The 16,997-nt window shown below is 41.4% G+C and overlaps 1 protein-coding gene across 1 annotated transcript in view; it reads right to left on the bottom strand.

Annotated features, from left to right (window-relative positions):
• Positions 1-209: 209 nt before the first annotated feature.
• The window catches only part of Ankrd26 (ankyrin repeat domain containing 26), a 29,738-nt gene continuing 12,950 nt past the window's right edge, over positions 210-16,997 (bottom strand). The window contains exons 4-9 of the mRNA XM_076938830.1: positions 16,600-16,699; positions 14,018-14,226; positions 8,650-8,860; positions 8,162-8,274; positions 3,727-3,856; positions 210-1,249 (exon numbers count right to left, since the gene is read on the bottom strand). Of these exons, the coding sequence (XP_076794945.1) occupies positions 1,031-1,249; positions 3,727-3,856; positions 8,162-8,274; positions 8,650-8,860; positions 14,018-14,226; positions 16,600-16,699 (982 nt within the window). The 3' untranslated portion in view covers positions 210-1,030. The remainder of the gene's footprint in view (positions 1,250-3,726; positions 3,857-8,161; positions 8,275-8,649; positions 8,861-14,017; positions 14,227-16,599; positions 16,700-16,997) is intronic.

Genomic DNA, 16,997 nt, shown 5'->3' with positions numbered 1-16,997 from the left:
GGGATATAAGAGAGATGGGGTAGCCAGAATGTAGTAACATGCATGTATGAAGTTATCCAAGGACTAACATAATAATATAAAAGAAATACCTGTACTTACAACATAACTTTCTAAGGTGAAAGTGTGTTAATCTGCTTATAGTAGGTATTTCATTAGGTATAAATTATTAAAGCATCACTTATGCATACAATACATAGAACTAAACAGGAAAATGTCCAACAATATTTGTATTTATTAAACTAACTAAGGTTTAAAACTCTCCAAGGAAAATTATCAGTATCGGTTCTCTTTATCTGTTCATCCACTTGTAGGCTGGAAGTGTCTGGATCTCAGGAATCACTCTGAACAGCAACAGGAACTTGAGGCCCAATGTAGTGACAAGTTCTAGGTTAGCACATCCTTACCAAGTCATCGAGGTGGACTGCTTTTTCTGTTGACCACAATGAACAAGGAATTATTCTAACTACCCTGGAAGTTCTGGTACTTCAGTTCCTTTGTTGGTCCTTCCCTGTAGTCCAACAGTGCATCCTGGGAGAGAGACTGCAAATGGCAGTCTCTCTGCAGGCTCCCTCTAGTGTTAACAACAAATATCACAGGAATGTTAAATTGCCAATGCCAGAATGTGCCCAGAGTAGTGAGTGTCAGGAGCACTCCAGGGCTTGGGTTTAGGTTATACTCTTCCCAACAGTTAAACTTTTGATGTTTATACTTATGGGAACTCTGAAAATTAACGTATAATTATACAACTTATAATAATACAAACTGTTACCTAGAGACTTCCATAAACAAAGTTCAAATTGATTGAATCAGCTGTGTAAGAATATTAAAGTAGGAATTGGCATATGTAATGAAAAATGGAGGGAGACAAACCATCTTGGACTAACATTTTTAGAGAAAGCTCATTTATCAACAAAGTTTCCATAATTACACCGTCCAGTTTCTTTTGCAGCCTACAAGTATCATGAGCTGGGTTCTCTGCGACTGTGCCTTTGTGGGAGGCCCAAGCTTCTCTTGCTGTGGCTCCCCCAATTTACCCGTTCCGCTCCAATGACACGCTGTCTATGCGTTCTAACTCTCCTCGGTAGAGCTGCTTAACGACTTCCAGCTCTCTTCTAACCAAGCATTCCTGGGTATTCACTTCAGCGATGGCAGATTCAATACTTTTTATTTCAAGTTCCATCTGAGCTAGGAATGAGACACCTGGAGCCTCATGAATGCACACGAAGCGTTCTGCAGTTGCTGCTTCTCCCTGAGACAAATGAAAATGATGTGTTATCTAAAATCTGAATCAAGTGGCTCTGTGCTGTGTTGAATACACATTTTCCATCAGTAACTCAGAAAACTATTTAAATGTGTCAAAAAAGAATTCTGTAGTTTTGAATATTTGAAATCAGTAGCAACTCCTACAGTGTTTATATTCATAGGGACTGGAGAGATGGCTCAGCGGTTAAGAGCACTTTCTGCTGTCCTAGAGGACCATTTGGTTCCCAGTACTTGGTCAGGCAGCTCATAATTCCTGTAAGTCTGATTCCAGGGGATACAAAGCCCTATTCTGGCCTCAGTGGGTGCCACCCCTCACTTGCATGTCAAGTGCTGTGGTTAGGAAGCAGGTCCTGGCACATGTTGGGAAGCTCTCTCCCTCTTAGCCACAACCTCAGTTCTGATTTACACTTGTGTTAGCAGTCATGTAATATGACAAAAATCTTATAAAAGGTGTTTGAAATTTTTAATAGTGAACAGTGTAACTTAAGACCGTGGTACAAGTGTGATAATCCCTAGACCTAGAACAGTGTAACTTATAAGACCGAGGTATGAGAGTGATAGTGCCTAGGCCTAGACAAACGAGAGGTGGTGAGGGTTTCAAGGTCAATGGGAAATCATCATGAAGTCTGGAAGAGCAGGGGCTTGGCTAGGGACAGCCAGGAGTGGGAGCAATGTGAGAAGTGATAACCAAGGAGAGATGAAGCATAAAGGAGCCAGCACATGCTGGCAGGAGGATACACTGGCTCTAAATCCTTACTTCCCATCTGTAACCACCACATAAGTAACATCCCCACAACAATCTAAAACTGTCATCTTCTGAGATGGCATCAAATCCAGGTTGCTGCTGAAAACATGTGGTGTGGACCAGCCTTGACTATGACTACGTGCTAAGGCATCAGAAACATGTAAACTGGTACTGTAGTTCCCATAAAGTTTTGTAACCATAAAGTTACAAAAGCCTTAGAGGCATTGCTTGGGTACTATGTCCCAGGCCTTCCAAGATGAGAAGTTTTATCTCAGAGATATTTACAAAAGTGGATTCTTATGGTGTCATAAATCCCAATAAAATCCCGAGACTAATAAAATCTCATAAAAGAAATGAAGAAACAACAAAATATTGCTCATTCACTTGGATTAATCATAACCAAAACAATTTCAAATAAGTATGTGTTAAAGGTTAGGAGAATGTAGTGTCTGGGTCATGACAGCTCCTCATCTGAGCTTTGAAGTCTCCACACAGAGAAATTGTTTCAAAGGGCAATACTCTAGTAACCACATCCAGAGGACCTCTGACCTAATAATGCTGATAAGAGCTGGTGTTTCAAGTTAGCACGAAGTCTGACAACTGAACAGTGGCAGGTACTGACATTTTTGAGTGGGAAATGTAAAAGCAGGTGCAGACAGAACAGAGCATGCTGGCTTTGGACAGGCCATCATCCCTCATGGTCATTCCACAGAGAAGGGTGACAGAGTCTGATAAAGGGATTAATGTGATTTCCAACATTAAGTTAGAAAACTATTTCAGAATGCTTCCCTGGGACACCACCCCACCCTGTGAGGCCACTAAGCTACAGAGAGCTAGGCCAGTAGCTAGGTGTTCCAGTGTGGGGTGGGGGAAGGGTTCCAACTGCCACCTCAAGTGACATTCCAGCCCAGGTGTTCCAGTACAGGAGTTCCAGCTGTCTCCCCAGCCAAAGTGGTAGCCCAGGGTAGCAGCAACACCCACAGTAACTAGAGATCACCCAGAACCCCAGGCATCAAGCTGTCCCAACCTCAGCTGAGAGGCATGGGAGACAGTGTGTCTCCAAAGTTTCCCCAAACCACAGATTCAGAAAGGAAATAAATCTCTGAAGCCACTAAATTGAGTGATCTAAAAAGAAAAAGTGAAAAGATTGGTTTGAAAAAAAAAAAAAAAAACTCAGTAAGAGAGCCACTTTCACAACAGAAGTTGGTGTTCCTTAAAGAATATCCTGGGACATGGCAGGAGGGTGCTGATTGAACACAAAGCCACAAAACACACTACAGCTATGTGGAAGGTTATGCATAGCACCCTTCTACTATAAATTCTTACAGTGATGCCAATGTGTCCAGGATTTCCCCTCAAATTGGGGAATATGGAAAAGGGAGAAGGTGAGGCTAGTTTAATTATGCATGTACTAACAGCTACTAGAGTCTGTAATTTGTGCAGCTACATTTCATGGCATGTTGACTATGACTCAATGATTTTCTACTTGCAAATCTGAGCACTGTCATGGTGTGTTCTGCTTACATCTACCCAGAAGCCAGTTTTAAGATGAGAAAATGAACCCTGCATTTCCCTGATGTCATGTATGTGATACTATACATCATACATACTATACATTGAATAGTATGTAATACTATAAAATTTTCATGGGCTATTCGAAGTTTTCAAACATTTATTTTTCCCTAGGTTAAGTGATTTTGATCCCACAACTTGATCACCTCAAGTCTTAGCATGGCAACTGGAACGCCCATCTCAGCTTGACTGACTTTTGAAACCTCACGAAAACTATGTCCTCTGCCTTCATGCCCATGCCCTTCCTGCGGGGGCATGTTAAAGATCTTCTTCATTCTGCAAAAAAAGCAAAGAGAGGGTTTTTTGTTGTTGTTGGTGGGCTTTTTAAAATATTAATATACACTATCATATGTAGGAAACATCTGTAAATCACAATCCTGTCTCAAAGAAACGTTATTTGAAACCGCTAGGATTACATTATAATCGTAGGCAACTGGTGTCTTAGGGTTACTATTGATGTGATGAAACACTATGAACAAAAGCAACTCTGGAAGGAAGGGTTAATTTTGCATGTGTATCCTGAATCACAGTCCATCAGGGAAGCCAAGACGGGAACTCAAACAGGGCAGGAATCTGGAGGCAGAAGCTGATGCAGAAACCATAAACAGGTTCTCTTACTGGCTTGCTCCTCCTGGCTTGCTCAGCCTGCTTTCTTATAGAACCCAGGATTACCAGCCCATGGATGGCCCACCCACAATGAGCTGGGTCCTCCCCCATCAATCAGTAATTAAGAAACTACCCTACAGTCTTTATCTGCTGCAACTGGATCTTACAGAGGCAGTTTTTCAATTGAGGTTCCATCCTCCTAGCTTATATCAAGTTGATATAAGACTGGCCAGAAAAATTGATATGCATGACAGACAAATGGTTAATACTATAACTATATATGAAATTCTATGATTAGTATCAATTTCAGTATGTTAACATATACTTTAACTTAATATTAAATATTAGCTATAATCTAGAAGTCGGTGGCCAAGGCAAAGAAGATAAGAATAATTCTATACAATGTTTTCAAAATATGCCTTGGAAACAATAGAATACAGTCTATAAAAAGAAGACAGTACACAGGAGAACACACCAGGGAGATTAGAAGCTGGGTTTATAAGCCACATTCTATACACAGTGCCAGCACAAAACACAGGCATCAAGAACATTCATAGCTGAAAACAAATAGAAAAAGTCTGAAATCTCTATAGAGAGGGAAAGTAAGACAGAAAAAAAAAAGGTTTAGGAGGAAGTCCACAGACAAAGAATAAGTGAAGAACCATGGCCATTTTTTAAAAAATCCACGTCTTTACTTACACAATATTGACCAAACACATGAAATAGAAACCATGCACAGGAAGTTAAGAGGAAGGAGAATATTGGTTACATGCAGCAAATAAACTCAAGTGAATAAATACAACAGCAGCCATGTGGGAGTCTGCAAAGCCCATGTCAGATCCAGTCTGTTTCTCTGCCTGTCTCTACTTCCCTCTCTCCCTTTCTCCTTTTCTCTACCTTCTGATCAATATATAGCTCTTAACTAATGCTCCAGCAACATGATAATAATGGATCAGGCCTCTAAAACAATGAAGAAGCCCCAGTGAAATGCTTCCCTTCATAAGTGATGCCTTGGTCATGGTGTCTCCTCACAGCCATGGAACAGCGACTAAGACAGAACTAACACAGAAATTTCAAAGAAATACAAATGGCTAAGAGCTATATCTAACATGTCAAGTATCCTTAGCTATTAGAGAAATACATATAAAAACTACTACGAGATTTCATCTTACTCAAGTCAGAATGGCTAATGTTTTTTAAAAGGAAAAAAAAAGGTAATAAACTCTGAAGTGGATGTGAGGAAGGAATCACTCCTTCTCTGCTGGTGGGACTGCAAACATGTACATCACTAATGGAATCAAGATGGATGTTAGATCCAAACATTAGAAATAGAATTACCTTATGACCCAGGTATACATAGACCCAAGTGAGCCTGTATCCTAGAACAGAGACACGCTATCACCCATCTGCATTCTGCTCTATACACAATAGCTAGGATATGGGAAGGGCCTGGATACCCATCACCTGGTCACTTGGATAATAAAAGTGTGCTACCTATACACAATGGAATTTGATTCCACTATAAAGAAAAATGAACATTTAGGAAAATGGATGGGATTGGAAATAATAATTCTGAATGAAGTGACCCAGACCCAGAAAGCTCAGTGTTGAATGTTCTCACTCATACCTGGATGCTCTGACTGGGTAGATACATGTGTTTAAATGTGGAGTGCCCACAGAAGGAAGAAACGTGTTGAGGGCTGTGAGTGTAGGGATGTGAGTGTCAGGGAAAGGACGGGAAACACAGGCAGTGTGGAGCAGAGAAGAGCAGTGATGGAATAGGAAGGGTTAAATGGAGTGGGGGGTGTGAGGGATGATAAACTGTAGACTCTCGAAAATGACAAAAGAAAACCTACATAGAAGCTTCATAAAATATATGCAAATGCTATATAAAGGCATTTACGTAGAGTTACACTATACTACAGAACATTCCCTTTTCCAGATACCCCAGGCTATCTAATAAAAACCCAATGCCAGGTGAAGGTTACCGATTTCTTAAGTGTTGATCAGTGGACTGCCATATTCTCCCCACAAACACTTCATGTTGTTGCCGCTGTGTCCTTAGTTTCCCTCCAGACCTGGATAATAAGACCTGCCGCTAAAGATACCATTTACTTGTTTCATAGAACATGGAGAAATCAAGCTGCTCCCAATTTTCCTGCCAACTTCTCACCTATTAGCTATCGTTCATGGTGCGGAAAGTATGCTTGCTACCAGAAGCAATCAGCAGTCTTACAGGGCTGTGACTCCTGAGAGCTACAGTAACGACTGGTGAATGTCCACTGGTAAAGCAGCACCATGAATGTTGTGGGAGGAAACAGGCCCTTTCTGATTGGATTTAAGTCCTACACTGTAAAACCAAACTCATCCCTGGTACTGTTAACTGGGCCCAAATCTATGGCTGGCTAGGCCACAGGCCCTAGGAGAAAACTAAGTAATATTAATATGATAACTGGACATAGTTCTACAATTCATGTTCTTAGCTTCACACCCACAGGCTAACACATCTCTCAGCCCTCATCAGAGAAGCTTCTTTTTGCAGTAGATGGTGATTCACACGGTGACTTACACTGGCCAAGATGCAGAGAATAAAGACTGGGAGCGCTTAGCTACAACTGGGACCTATATCACCACACCATCCCTTTCCCAAGGCCTGGGGACCATTGACAAAGAGGGGGAAGGAAGATGGCAAGAGCAATAAGTAGTGGACATCTGTGTGAAGCAAAACTATTTCTGGACACAATAGGACTGCTGCACACATGAACTCAAAGCAGCCTTACTATGTGCACAAGATCTGCACAGGATCAAACCAGTAGGAATCCCAGCAAGAGTGGGAGAAGTAGCTGCCTAGTTAGTGCTTCAGTTGCTGTGCTGAAACACCATGACCAAAAGCGAGTTGGGGTGGAAAGGGTTTTTTGGGCTTACACTTCCCTGAAGTAAACCATCACTGAAAGAAGTCAGGACAGGTACTCAAACAGGGCAGGAACCTGGAGGCAGGAGCTGATGTAAAGGCCATGGAGGGTGCTGCTTACTGACTTTGCTCAGCCTGCTTTTTTTTTTTTAATAGAGCCTAGGACCACCATCCCAAGGTAGCCCTCCCCCATCAACCATGAAGAAAATGTCCTACAAGCTTGCCTACATCCCGATCTTACGGAGGTGCTTTCTTAATTGAGGTCTCCTCCTCTTAGATGACTTTAGCTTGTGTCAAGTTGACGTAAAACTATCCAGCATAGGAGCTCAGAAACTTCTACCCTGAGATGAGGAGCTATTGGCAATTAATTGGCTGGGGGAGGGAAAATCTTTAGGGAGGTGGTCCTTGGAGGACTAGCCATAGTCCAATAAATGGTCCTATAACCATTCCCACATTCCCATACAGGCAGAAACAAAGACTTGATGCATCTTTTTTTTTTTTTTTTTTTTTTTTTTTTTTTTTTTTTTTTTTTAATAAAAAGCACATAATGTTTGGAGGAAAAGTGGTATAGAAGGCACAGAGGAGAAACTGGAGGAGAAGGTAGGGAGATGGATTTGATCAAAATACATAATTTATACATATGAAATTCTGAAACCATGAAAAATTAATAAAATAACAACAATCACTTTGTGTGATATAATTGTAGTATGTGTTTCTCTTTTTGTACTAGCTATCAATAATGAAAATTCATGTGAAAACAAACCTGGCCCGCTTTTATTTTAAATCAAGTTATTACTAGGATACGATCAAAAAAATGGATGGCCAAATCTGTGGAAATAAAAATTCAAGGCAGGTGGAGAACAGTGCCGTTGGTATTATTCTCACTGTTTTGGTTTTTTTTAAACGATTAAAGAGTAAACGTAATATTTTGACAACCAAAATTGTTCAGGATGCAATTTGAGTGTCTAAAGTTCATACTACAATACTGAACTTTCAGAGTGAGTTTGCATTCAGGGTTCCGTGCAATTATACTGAAGTCACATAATGGTTGAATGAAGTCTTACTTGCCCAGCTCTTTCTGTAGCTCTTTAGTCCGCCTGGTTTCCCGATGCAGCGTGCAGAGCAGAGAATGCACTGAGCTCATCATCTCAAGACGCACCTTCTCCTTATCTTGAGACTTCAGAAAGAAGTTAGTAGAAGGTTACTTTTTTAAGTAAAAAGATTTGTACATCTTTCTTAAAATGCTTCAGGACTCCTGTACCCCACTCGTGCCCGTTTTGTAACACTCATTGTGGGTGCAGAGTTTAGCAAGGCTAATCCCCACCTATTGTAAGTAGTAACACAAGTGACGGGCAGTACTTATTGAAAATGAGAGCTCAAGGGTAATGGTTTTTTTTTAATTATAAATTTTCTCTTTTCCTTATGTGCGTTACTGTGACCTTCTCCTACCAAAGCGTAAGTCAACTAAATAACTCAAGAGTTCACCGAAATGAAGCACCGAGTGATGTCAGAAAATTAAATCCCAAAGGAAGTATGAGAGTACACAACTCACCCAGCTCCTAGGATTTTCCATGAATTCACAGCTGGCTTCTGGGCATTGGGAGGGCTGGAGCACATTTCCTTGTGGCTCCGTGGTGCTACTTGTTAGATCTGGCACTTGAGGGCACTCAGGGTGGGGCCCTACAAGAGACACCCTTGAAGAGGTCTTCCACCGAATCTCTGCCTCATGATTTGAATATGACTGCTCTGGACACTTGCAAGTCCTGCACAGATGGAAAAAAAATGTTACCGTGGAGTATGTCTCATGCTCCCCCAAATGACTGCAGGGTTCCTACATGACCTGCATCTCAGAGAATGGCAGCATCAGAGTAAAATGTTGCATTAACTCTGAAGCTGACAGGACACAGACTCCACACAATTATAGGCTTAGGATCAGTGTCGAGACACACAGTGAGATGTGGAAGCATATTTTCATAATCCTAGCACTTAGGAAGCTGAGGCAGGAGGATTATGGCATTAAGGCCAGACTGTGAGTTCCAGCCTAGTCTCATCTACAGAGTGGACCTTGTCTCAAAAGACAACAATGGAAACTTTGAACCAACTAGTAAGCCAACCGAACAGTGTAGGACAGATTAATGACATGTGGCTTAACAAGTAAAGCTATGGCCTATGGAAGGAACCTACTTTGATTTTTTTTAATGCACCTATAAAGATTTACACTTTATAAAGGGTAACTCTGTAAGATAAAGGCATACTTGATAATTATAATAATTCCATTGCATATGAACATATTCAAATATCATGCCATACTACTAAATGCATACTATCAGTAAAAGGTTAAGAATACCTGAGCCAGAAGTGGTGGTGCATGCCTTTAATCCCAACACTTGGAAGGCAGAGGCAGGAGGATCTCTCTGAGTCCTAGGCCAGTGGGGTCTTTCTTGATCAAAGCACTTAAAGCAGAAAGCCCATTCTAAATGTAGGTGGAACCTTCTGGTGCAGCCCAGACTGTAGGACATGGAAGACAAAAACTTCTCTTTTTGCCTATTTCCCCTCACTCTTGCAGACAAATTCATCTAATATGTTGCAGCAATATTAGAATCTTCTTCACCAATATTAGAACAAATTTCTTCAGGCTTCCAACACAGACTAAAGACCAGCAGCTCTCCAGAAATCCTCAAGTGCCAAACTCAGACTGCTAAGACATCCAGTCTCATGGACTGAGCAGACACCTGATTGTTAGCCTCTCCAATATGAGACCGCCATTATTAAACTATGCAGACTGCAGCTTGTAGGCCAATCTAATAAATCTCTTGTGTGTGTGTGTGTGTGTGTGTGTGTGTGTGTGTGTGTATGTGTGTACATACCCTTTGCGTGCAATATGTGATTGTGTATATATATATATATATATATATATATATATACATATATGTATATATATATATATATATATCACAGTTTTGTTCCTTTAGAGAATGCTGACTTATGCTTGTATTATGCTTGTATTTATCAAAACACTTAAGTGATTAAAAGAAACAATATTCTGAAATTTTCTGGGTAAGATGGAAGACAAGAACTTACACTGGAACAATTGTCTGATAATGATTTTGGAAAACACAGTGAAAGGGCGTTTCCTATCACCCTATAAGTTACTTCTCCAGCTTGGCAACTGACTTGATCAGCCCCCCAACAAACCCTTCTACCCCTAAGCCCTGAAGTTTCCCTCCCACTGGACTACACTTGCTACTACAACTGTGGCCAAAGAGTCCAGATTCCTACCAGGAAACCTAAACAGATGTGTGAGTAGGAATTCCACAAGAGAACTCCCAGCAGCTGCTGTCAGGGCCACCATCGGCACCCCAGAAGGATTAACATAAGCTCTCCACAGTGCTTTGAGTACCATATACGCCCCAGGCCTGTGGGCATGCAGCACTGGTGGCTGAGTGGAGTCTGTCTCAGCTATCCACAGTCCACAGGGCAATCAAGAAAATTCCACATACAAGAAGAACTGGGATCCCACAAGAAAACAGGACTGGAAAAGTCAACATCAGATAAAGCCCAGTCTAGGACCTGACAGATGCAGCAGCAGGTCCACCAAGGAGAGGAAAACTATATTCAAGCGTCTGCTCCCTTTTTCTCATGTCTCCACCCAGCTCTCCTCCCTCCCCTTCTTACCAGGATGGTACAGTAGACTGTAGCAAGCAAACATTGTCCTCTCCTGTTCCTGCCTCCCTATCTCTGAGCATGCATATGCTTGTGTGTGTGTGTGTGTGTGTGTGTGTGTGTGTATTCTTTTTCATTTTCCCTTCTTTTCTCTTTTTCCATACCTTTTCTTCTTACTATTACATTTCCCAAAGCTTAGAGGCTGGCCTGGTTTATAATGTCATTATTATACTATTTTCCATTTTAACTTATTGTACTTTTACTTTATTACTGCATCATATTATATAGAGAGGGTGCACATATTTACCCTTTACTGCCCTCAGTGTAGTCTACAGTTAACTATATATTCAGCCCACTTTCCCCTTTGCCTTGATTACTCTCATTCCTACGTGCATTCTCTCCTCTACTTCCCAGCTAACTTAGCATGAGACCAATCACTAGTGTCAGTGTGATTGCCCACCTTTTCTTTCTTCTTCCTTTTAATTAATTATAACATATTAACATACACTGGACTACCTATGTTTCTTGACTCCCTAAACCAATCAAGACATAACAAGTATCTTCTTCTGTAGTCTCCTGCAGAGGGGACTAACTACCAGATAGTGACTGTGGCTGCAGAGAATACTCAACCATCAATCTAGTAAACAAACACAACCTAGGTTCTACTGAACACTGCAAACAAATCCACTGAAAGAGGAGAGGCAGCCTGAATTAAAAGAATAACGAAAAAGAAAGAAAGGAACAAAGGAAGAAAGGAAGGAAGAGAAGAGAAAAGAAAAGAGAAGAAAAAAAAAAAGAGAAATCTTTGCTAGTGCTCTAACCCCAAATGGGCAGATCCCAGGGCAAAACCACAAATAACATGAAAAACCAAGATGATTCATTTCTTCCCAAAATTACCAGTCTTGGGCTGCAAAGGTGGCTCAGAGAGCACATTTTGCGTATGTAAATCAATAACATTCAATTTACCACATAAATATATCCGACAGAAACTACATGATTTTCTTATTGAAGTTCTTTCACAAAATCTATCATCCCTTTATGATAAAAATCCTTGAGAGGCTATGAATGGAGAAAACATATGCAAATAAATAAATAAATAAATAAATAAATAAATAAATAAATAAATAAAGGCTAAGCATGGCAAACCAGGAGCCACAATCCTAGTGAGTAGGGAAAAGTATGAAGCACTCCCACCGAGATCAGAATAAGAGACAAGGCTGTGCGTGTCTGCTTTTGTCTCTCCTGTCCAGTAGCACTTGAAATCTTAGCTGGAGCAGCAGGACATGAGAAGGAAATAGGAGGTTCACAAACACAGGAAAGGAAGCTGTCAAGGTATTGCTGTTTGCAGATGACATGATTCTACACATGACAGACCCTAAAGAATCCCCCAGGAAACTTCTCAAGCTAATGAACACTTTCAGCAATGTGGCATGTTATAAAATTAACATCAGCAGTTGCCCCACACACTGCAGCTTTGGCTCACACTAGCACTGAGAAATCAAGTAGGTACTGCCCAGGAAGCTTCCTCCCCCTGGCTAGCTTTTATAGTACCTACACAGGTTGATGGGGAAGAAAATCCATCAACTGCCTTACCCAGCTCTGAATCCTGCAAGCTACAGTAATGACCAGCGTGGAGGGTAACCAACCACTTTCTGATTGGATATAGGTATACTTCACAAGAGGAAACGCAGATGAAGTATTACAAATCTGGTCAAGAGCCAATGGTTGGAGGGCTCATAGTGCCCCAAGGAGTAAAACTCCTACTATTATTTTGCTAAATGAACATGGTATCAAATTGCCCTCTAAATTAGTAAAGATTGGTGCAACTCTGAGACCTCACTGGAGAAATTTCTATGTTCGGTAGACAGTGGTTAATGTAGGAATTCACAACTGGCCAACGTAGTAGAAAAGACAAGCCAATGGAGTGCTAAGCCACAAATGGGACTCCTTTTATCAATCCCTCCCCACAAGGCTCAGAAAACATTACAGAACACATGACACAAGAGCCAAAGGTCAAAGGAGACTAAGGAAAACTTTCTTCTAGGCACGACAGGATTGCTGTCATCCTGAACTCACAGTGACATGCACAGGACCAAGCCAGTCGTCAGTCCAGCATGAATAGGGGAGAGGGTCTCAAGCCCCCACACCACATGAGCTATTGACAGTTATGGCCTCTGAGGGGGACCAGTTTTCTTTAAGGCTGTCCCTTAAACATCCCTGGAAGATGAACCAATCCTACAGTGGATGGCCCCAAACCTATGAGTCTATGGGCATCAAAAATTGTACTCAGTAGGGTAAAATTTAAAAAACGAAAAAAGGACTAGAATTATGGAGGCCAGGTGAAGGTGGGCAGTTAGGGGTAGAAGTTGAATACGATCAAAATACATTGTATATATGAATGGAATTCTCAACGGCTTAATGAAAATGTTTTTCTAGAAATCCCTCAAAGACACCCATGAGCATTTGCTTCTGCCGTCTGTACATTCACTGTACCGAAGTGAAAGAAAGAGCCTTTGTCCCTGAGGAGTTCTGAGTCAGGGAGGCCAAGATGGAGACAGAAAAAGAAACTGAAGCAAGCGGCCGAGCAGTTAGCTCAGAACATTGTTCCCAAGCCAGCGAGGTGGAGCTGACCTTTCTGTTTTCCACACACTCTTACCCAACTGAACAAGGAATTGCTGAAACCAGCTGAGACTTGTGCTTTTCTTCAGCTCAAAAATGTAAGGAGAGAGAAATGCTGAAGGGCAGTGACTCTGCTGCACCCTCTAGTGGTGACAATGAAGACCACAGGAAGTTCAGAGTAGAATGTGCCCCGGGTGCACTTGACAGCTGCTTGGGTTAAGGTTATACTCTTCCAAAAATAGTTAAGCTTTATATTTATTTATATTTATTTTATGAAGTCACAAATAATTGAGTTATAATAGCAACTATGCTAACTAAAGAGTTTCATAAACACCTAAAAAATCAATAGATTGAATCAATTAGGTGAGAATACTGAGGTGGAAATAGACATACAGTGAAAAATAGAGGGGTAAGAAGTGCCCCGAATTAACATTTCAAAGGAAGTGCATTAGTGTAACTTCCCAGAATTAGAATGTGCACTTAGCTCTCATAATCTACAGATCCAGGAACACAGTTCACTGAGAAGTATCTTTAGTGCCTGGCATTGAGTTTAATTTAGTTTCAGCACCTTCTCCCTCCCTCCCCTCCCCCTCCCTCAGCCCCCCCTTCCCCCTCTCGCTCTCTCACGTCTCTCTCACCTATTTTGAAGACGTGAGAGTAAAGCATTATTACTTCTTAGTTCTTTGAGATAGAGTTCCTTGTATTTTTGCCCTTCCATTTTATAAGAATCTTCTTGCATTCTCATTTTTGCGAGCTCAGATGTGAGCTTCATCAGTTCCGCCCGACTCCACGAGGCAGCAACGTCCTCCCTCTTCTCCCCCGGTTCTCCCTCCGGTGCTGCTTCCACCTAAAACAAATGACAAAGGTGGACTTTTGCAAATCAGAATTTAAGTAACGTATGTGAACCTGAAAAATTCCAGTTTCCACCCACACCTCAGCAACTGGGAGTGTGACAGAAATGGAATACACGTTTGAAAAGGGAAACTCTGGGGAAGTAAGGTGACTTAGGAAAGGGAAGTAAGCCCCCCCAAGGGCACTGGGGTTTGAAGAATTAGCAACAATGGATAAAAATGCATGTACATAAAAATGTCACACTGTTTCTCTGCATGCTAGTAAATATTGTTCTTCAGGATCAACTGTACTAAATATGGCTAATAAGTATTTGTGATTCATTCTTTACATGTATGTGTGTGCATGTTGTGTGCATGTACATGTGTGTGAGCATGTATGTGTGTGTCTGTACACATGTGTGCACACACCTGTGCGTGTATGTGTGAGAGAGTGTGGTTTCTGTGGGTGTGGAGTGCTGTGTTTTGAAAGCCGACTTTGGCACAATCTAGGTAAACCGAGTCGAATCGAATCCTCAGCCATAAATGGCCTTGTGTAATTTCATAAGCCCCCAAATAAAATCAATTCAGACAGTTTAATCCCTGTAACTCAAAAGGAGCTAAGTAAGAAGTTTCTAGAGAGGGAGCATCGCTGTGTTTAGTCTTGAACCCACACAGATGACCCTGGTTTAGTTCACTGGCTCACAAAACAAATGAATAGACAAAAGTGTGAGAAGGAGATTTATGAGGAGGGAGAGGAGTGAAGAGCGGTGGGAGAGAGGAGACGGTGAGAATGGCGAGCATGCAGTATACTCAGGTGAGAAACTATAAAGATCATTTTTTAAAGTTAAAAAATAAGCTAAATAAAGTATGCTTTGGGAATAAAACAGTTGGAAGGTAGGGGCTTCACGGGGTGTTATCGACACGTGCTGATGCTTCAGGAGGTTGGCAGTTAGGGCTCGGAGGCTGGGGAAGCCTGCAGAAGAGGGGATTTTACAGCACAATGCTGAGAGCAAATCAAAGTGCAAGCTGAGCTGAAGAAAGAGGCTTAAACAGCCTGGCCTCACTGAGTAAAAAGAGCAACTACTTCATTGGTCCAACGTGGGGCTAACAATGCAACAGGGGTCAGCTTCTAGGAAGGAGAGCATGGATGCCCGGATGCTGCTCGGTGGGTGTACAGACACACAGCTTTCATTCTGCAGCAATGGCATGGCCATCCTAGTGGACATCCACTCTCAGGGGCATGGACTGTCACATGGTGGGTAAGCTCAGACACTGATGACAGCCAATGGTAGGACTCCTTGGCTATTCTGCAAGGTCCAAGACAACCAAGAAGCCATGTCTTTTTTTTTTTTTTTTTTTTTTTTTCCAGACACAACTGTTCTTTGTAAAACCTGAAGGGGTGGTTAGCTCAGGGTAATTCTCTGGCTCGCGCGCGCGCGGGCACACACACACACACACACACACACACACACACACACACACACACACACTTCTTTAACACTTAGTATTTATTCTTGATGAGAAGTAGAAATTTAAGTTATTTACCCCCAAAGCTGTCACAGTTAGCTTTAGTTGCCACCTTGACACATCTGGGAAGAGGAAATCTCAAATGAGGAATTTCACAGTCAGATTGCTTGGGGGCATATATGTGGAACATTTTCTTGACTGCTGGCTGGCATAGGTGGGCCCATACAACTGAGGGTACGGCTTTCCCAGGCATGTGGGCTTTTTATGAAAAATTCTGACTTTATCTTCTTGCCAGTCTCTTATAGTTAGCTTCTGTGCTTGCTTTGCTTTCTGTTGCTGCCAACTTGGGGAGAAAAACATTATTTCACCTTCGCTTTCCTCAGTCCTAGTCACTCACTGAGAAAGTAAAAAACATGGTTGAGCAACCCACAGGGAGCTAGTGACGAGCTCCTGCTTCAGTCTCCTGACTTCAGTTCCCGCCCTGCCCTTGCTACAGAAGTTAACTGTAAGAGACAGGCAAGAAGATAAAGTCAGAATTCTTCATCTAACCACCACTGAATGTAAGAGTTATTTAAAACTTTTATCAGAGGCCCAGACATATTCACAACATCCAAAGCAGCACTGCTGACAACAACCAAACTGTGGTGCACATCACATGTTTCCGTCAATGGACAGCTATGTAAAATAGGATCATCACTGTTTCTCATTAAAAATTCTACCAAAGTCATTTCTTTTATTAATTTGGTCAATTTCTGTAAATCCAGCTTCACCTCTACCAATAAATAGTAGCAACATGATTAAAACAAACATTTTTATCAATGAGCCTTTTCATCCTGGATAATATACTCCTATGGAATACTACTAGAGAAAGAACAACATCTCTTCCATATTAATGGCATTAATGAGAAACCTATTAAACTTACCACATTGATTCTTGCATTTAACAGCTTTTCACGAAGCGCTTCCATTTCTCTTGCTTGTTTTTCAATTGTGACGACTAAGTTGGAATTTTCAAGTTCAATCCTAAATATTTTAAAGGAATTATTCTCACGGGTGAAGTTTTTAAATACCACAATTTCTAAATAAACATCTTAAAAGTAATTTAGCAAATTCTTTGAAAAACAAGCTACTTGATAGATTTATCATTTTTCTAGATGTGTTATGTGATTAGTTGTGACATTTAGGGACTGTATGAATAACTACTTTCTCCTTTTATTTTTGTGGTGCATGGGGATGAAACGAGGGCCTTACATAGGCAAACATACATTCTACCACCGAGTTAGTTCCCTGCCCCTGCAACCGTGTAATCACGTGAAGTGAC

This window comes from Arvicanthis niloticus, chromosome 8, assembly GCF_011762505.2.
Source record: "Arvicanthis niloticus isolate mArvNil1 chromosome 8, mArvNil1.pat.X, whole genome shotgun sequence".
NCBI classification, from domain to species: Eukaryota; Metazoa; Chordata; class Mammalia; order Rodentia; family Muridae; genus Arvicanthis; species Arvicanthis niloticus.
This window is presented reverse-complemented; position numbering and strand designations above follow the sequence as displayed.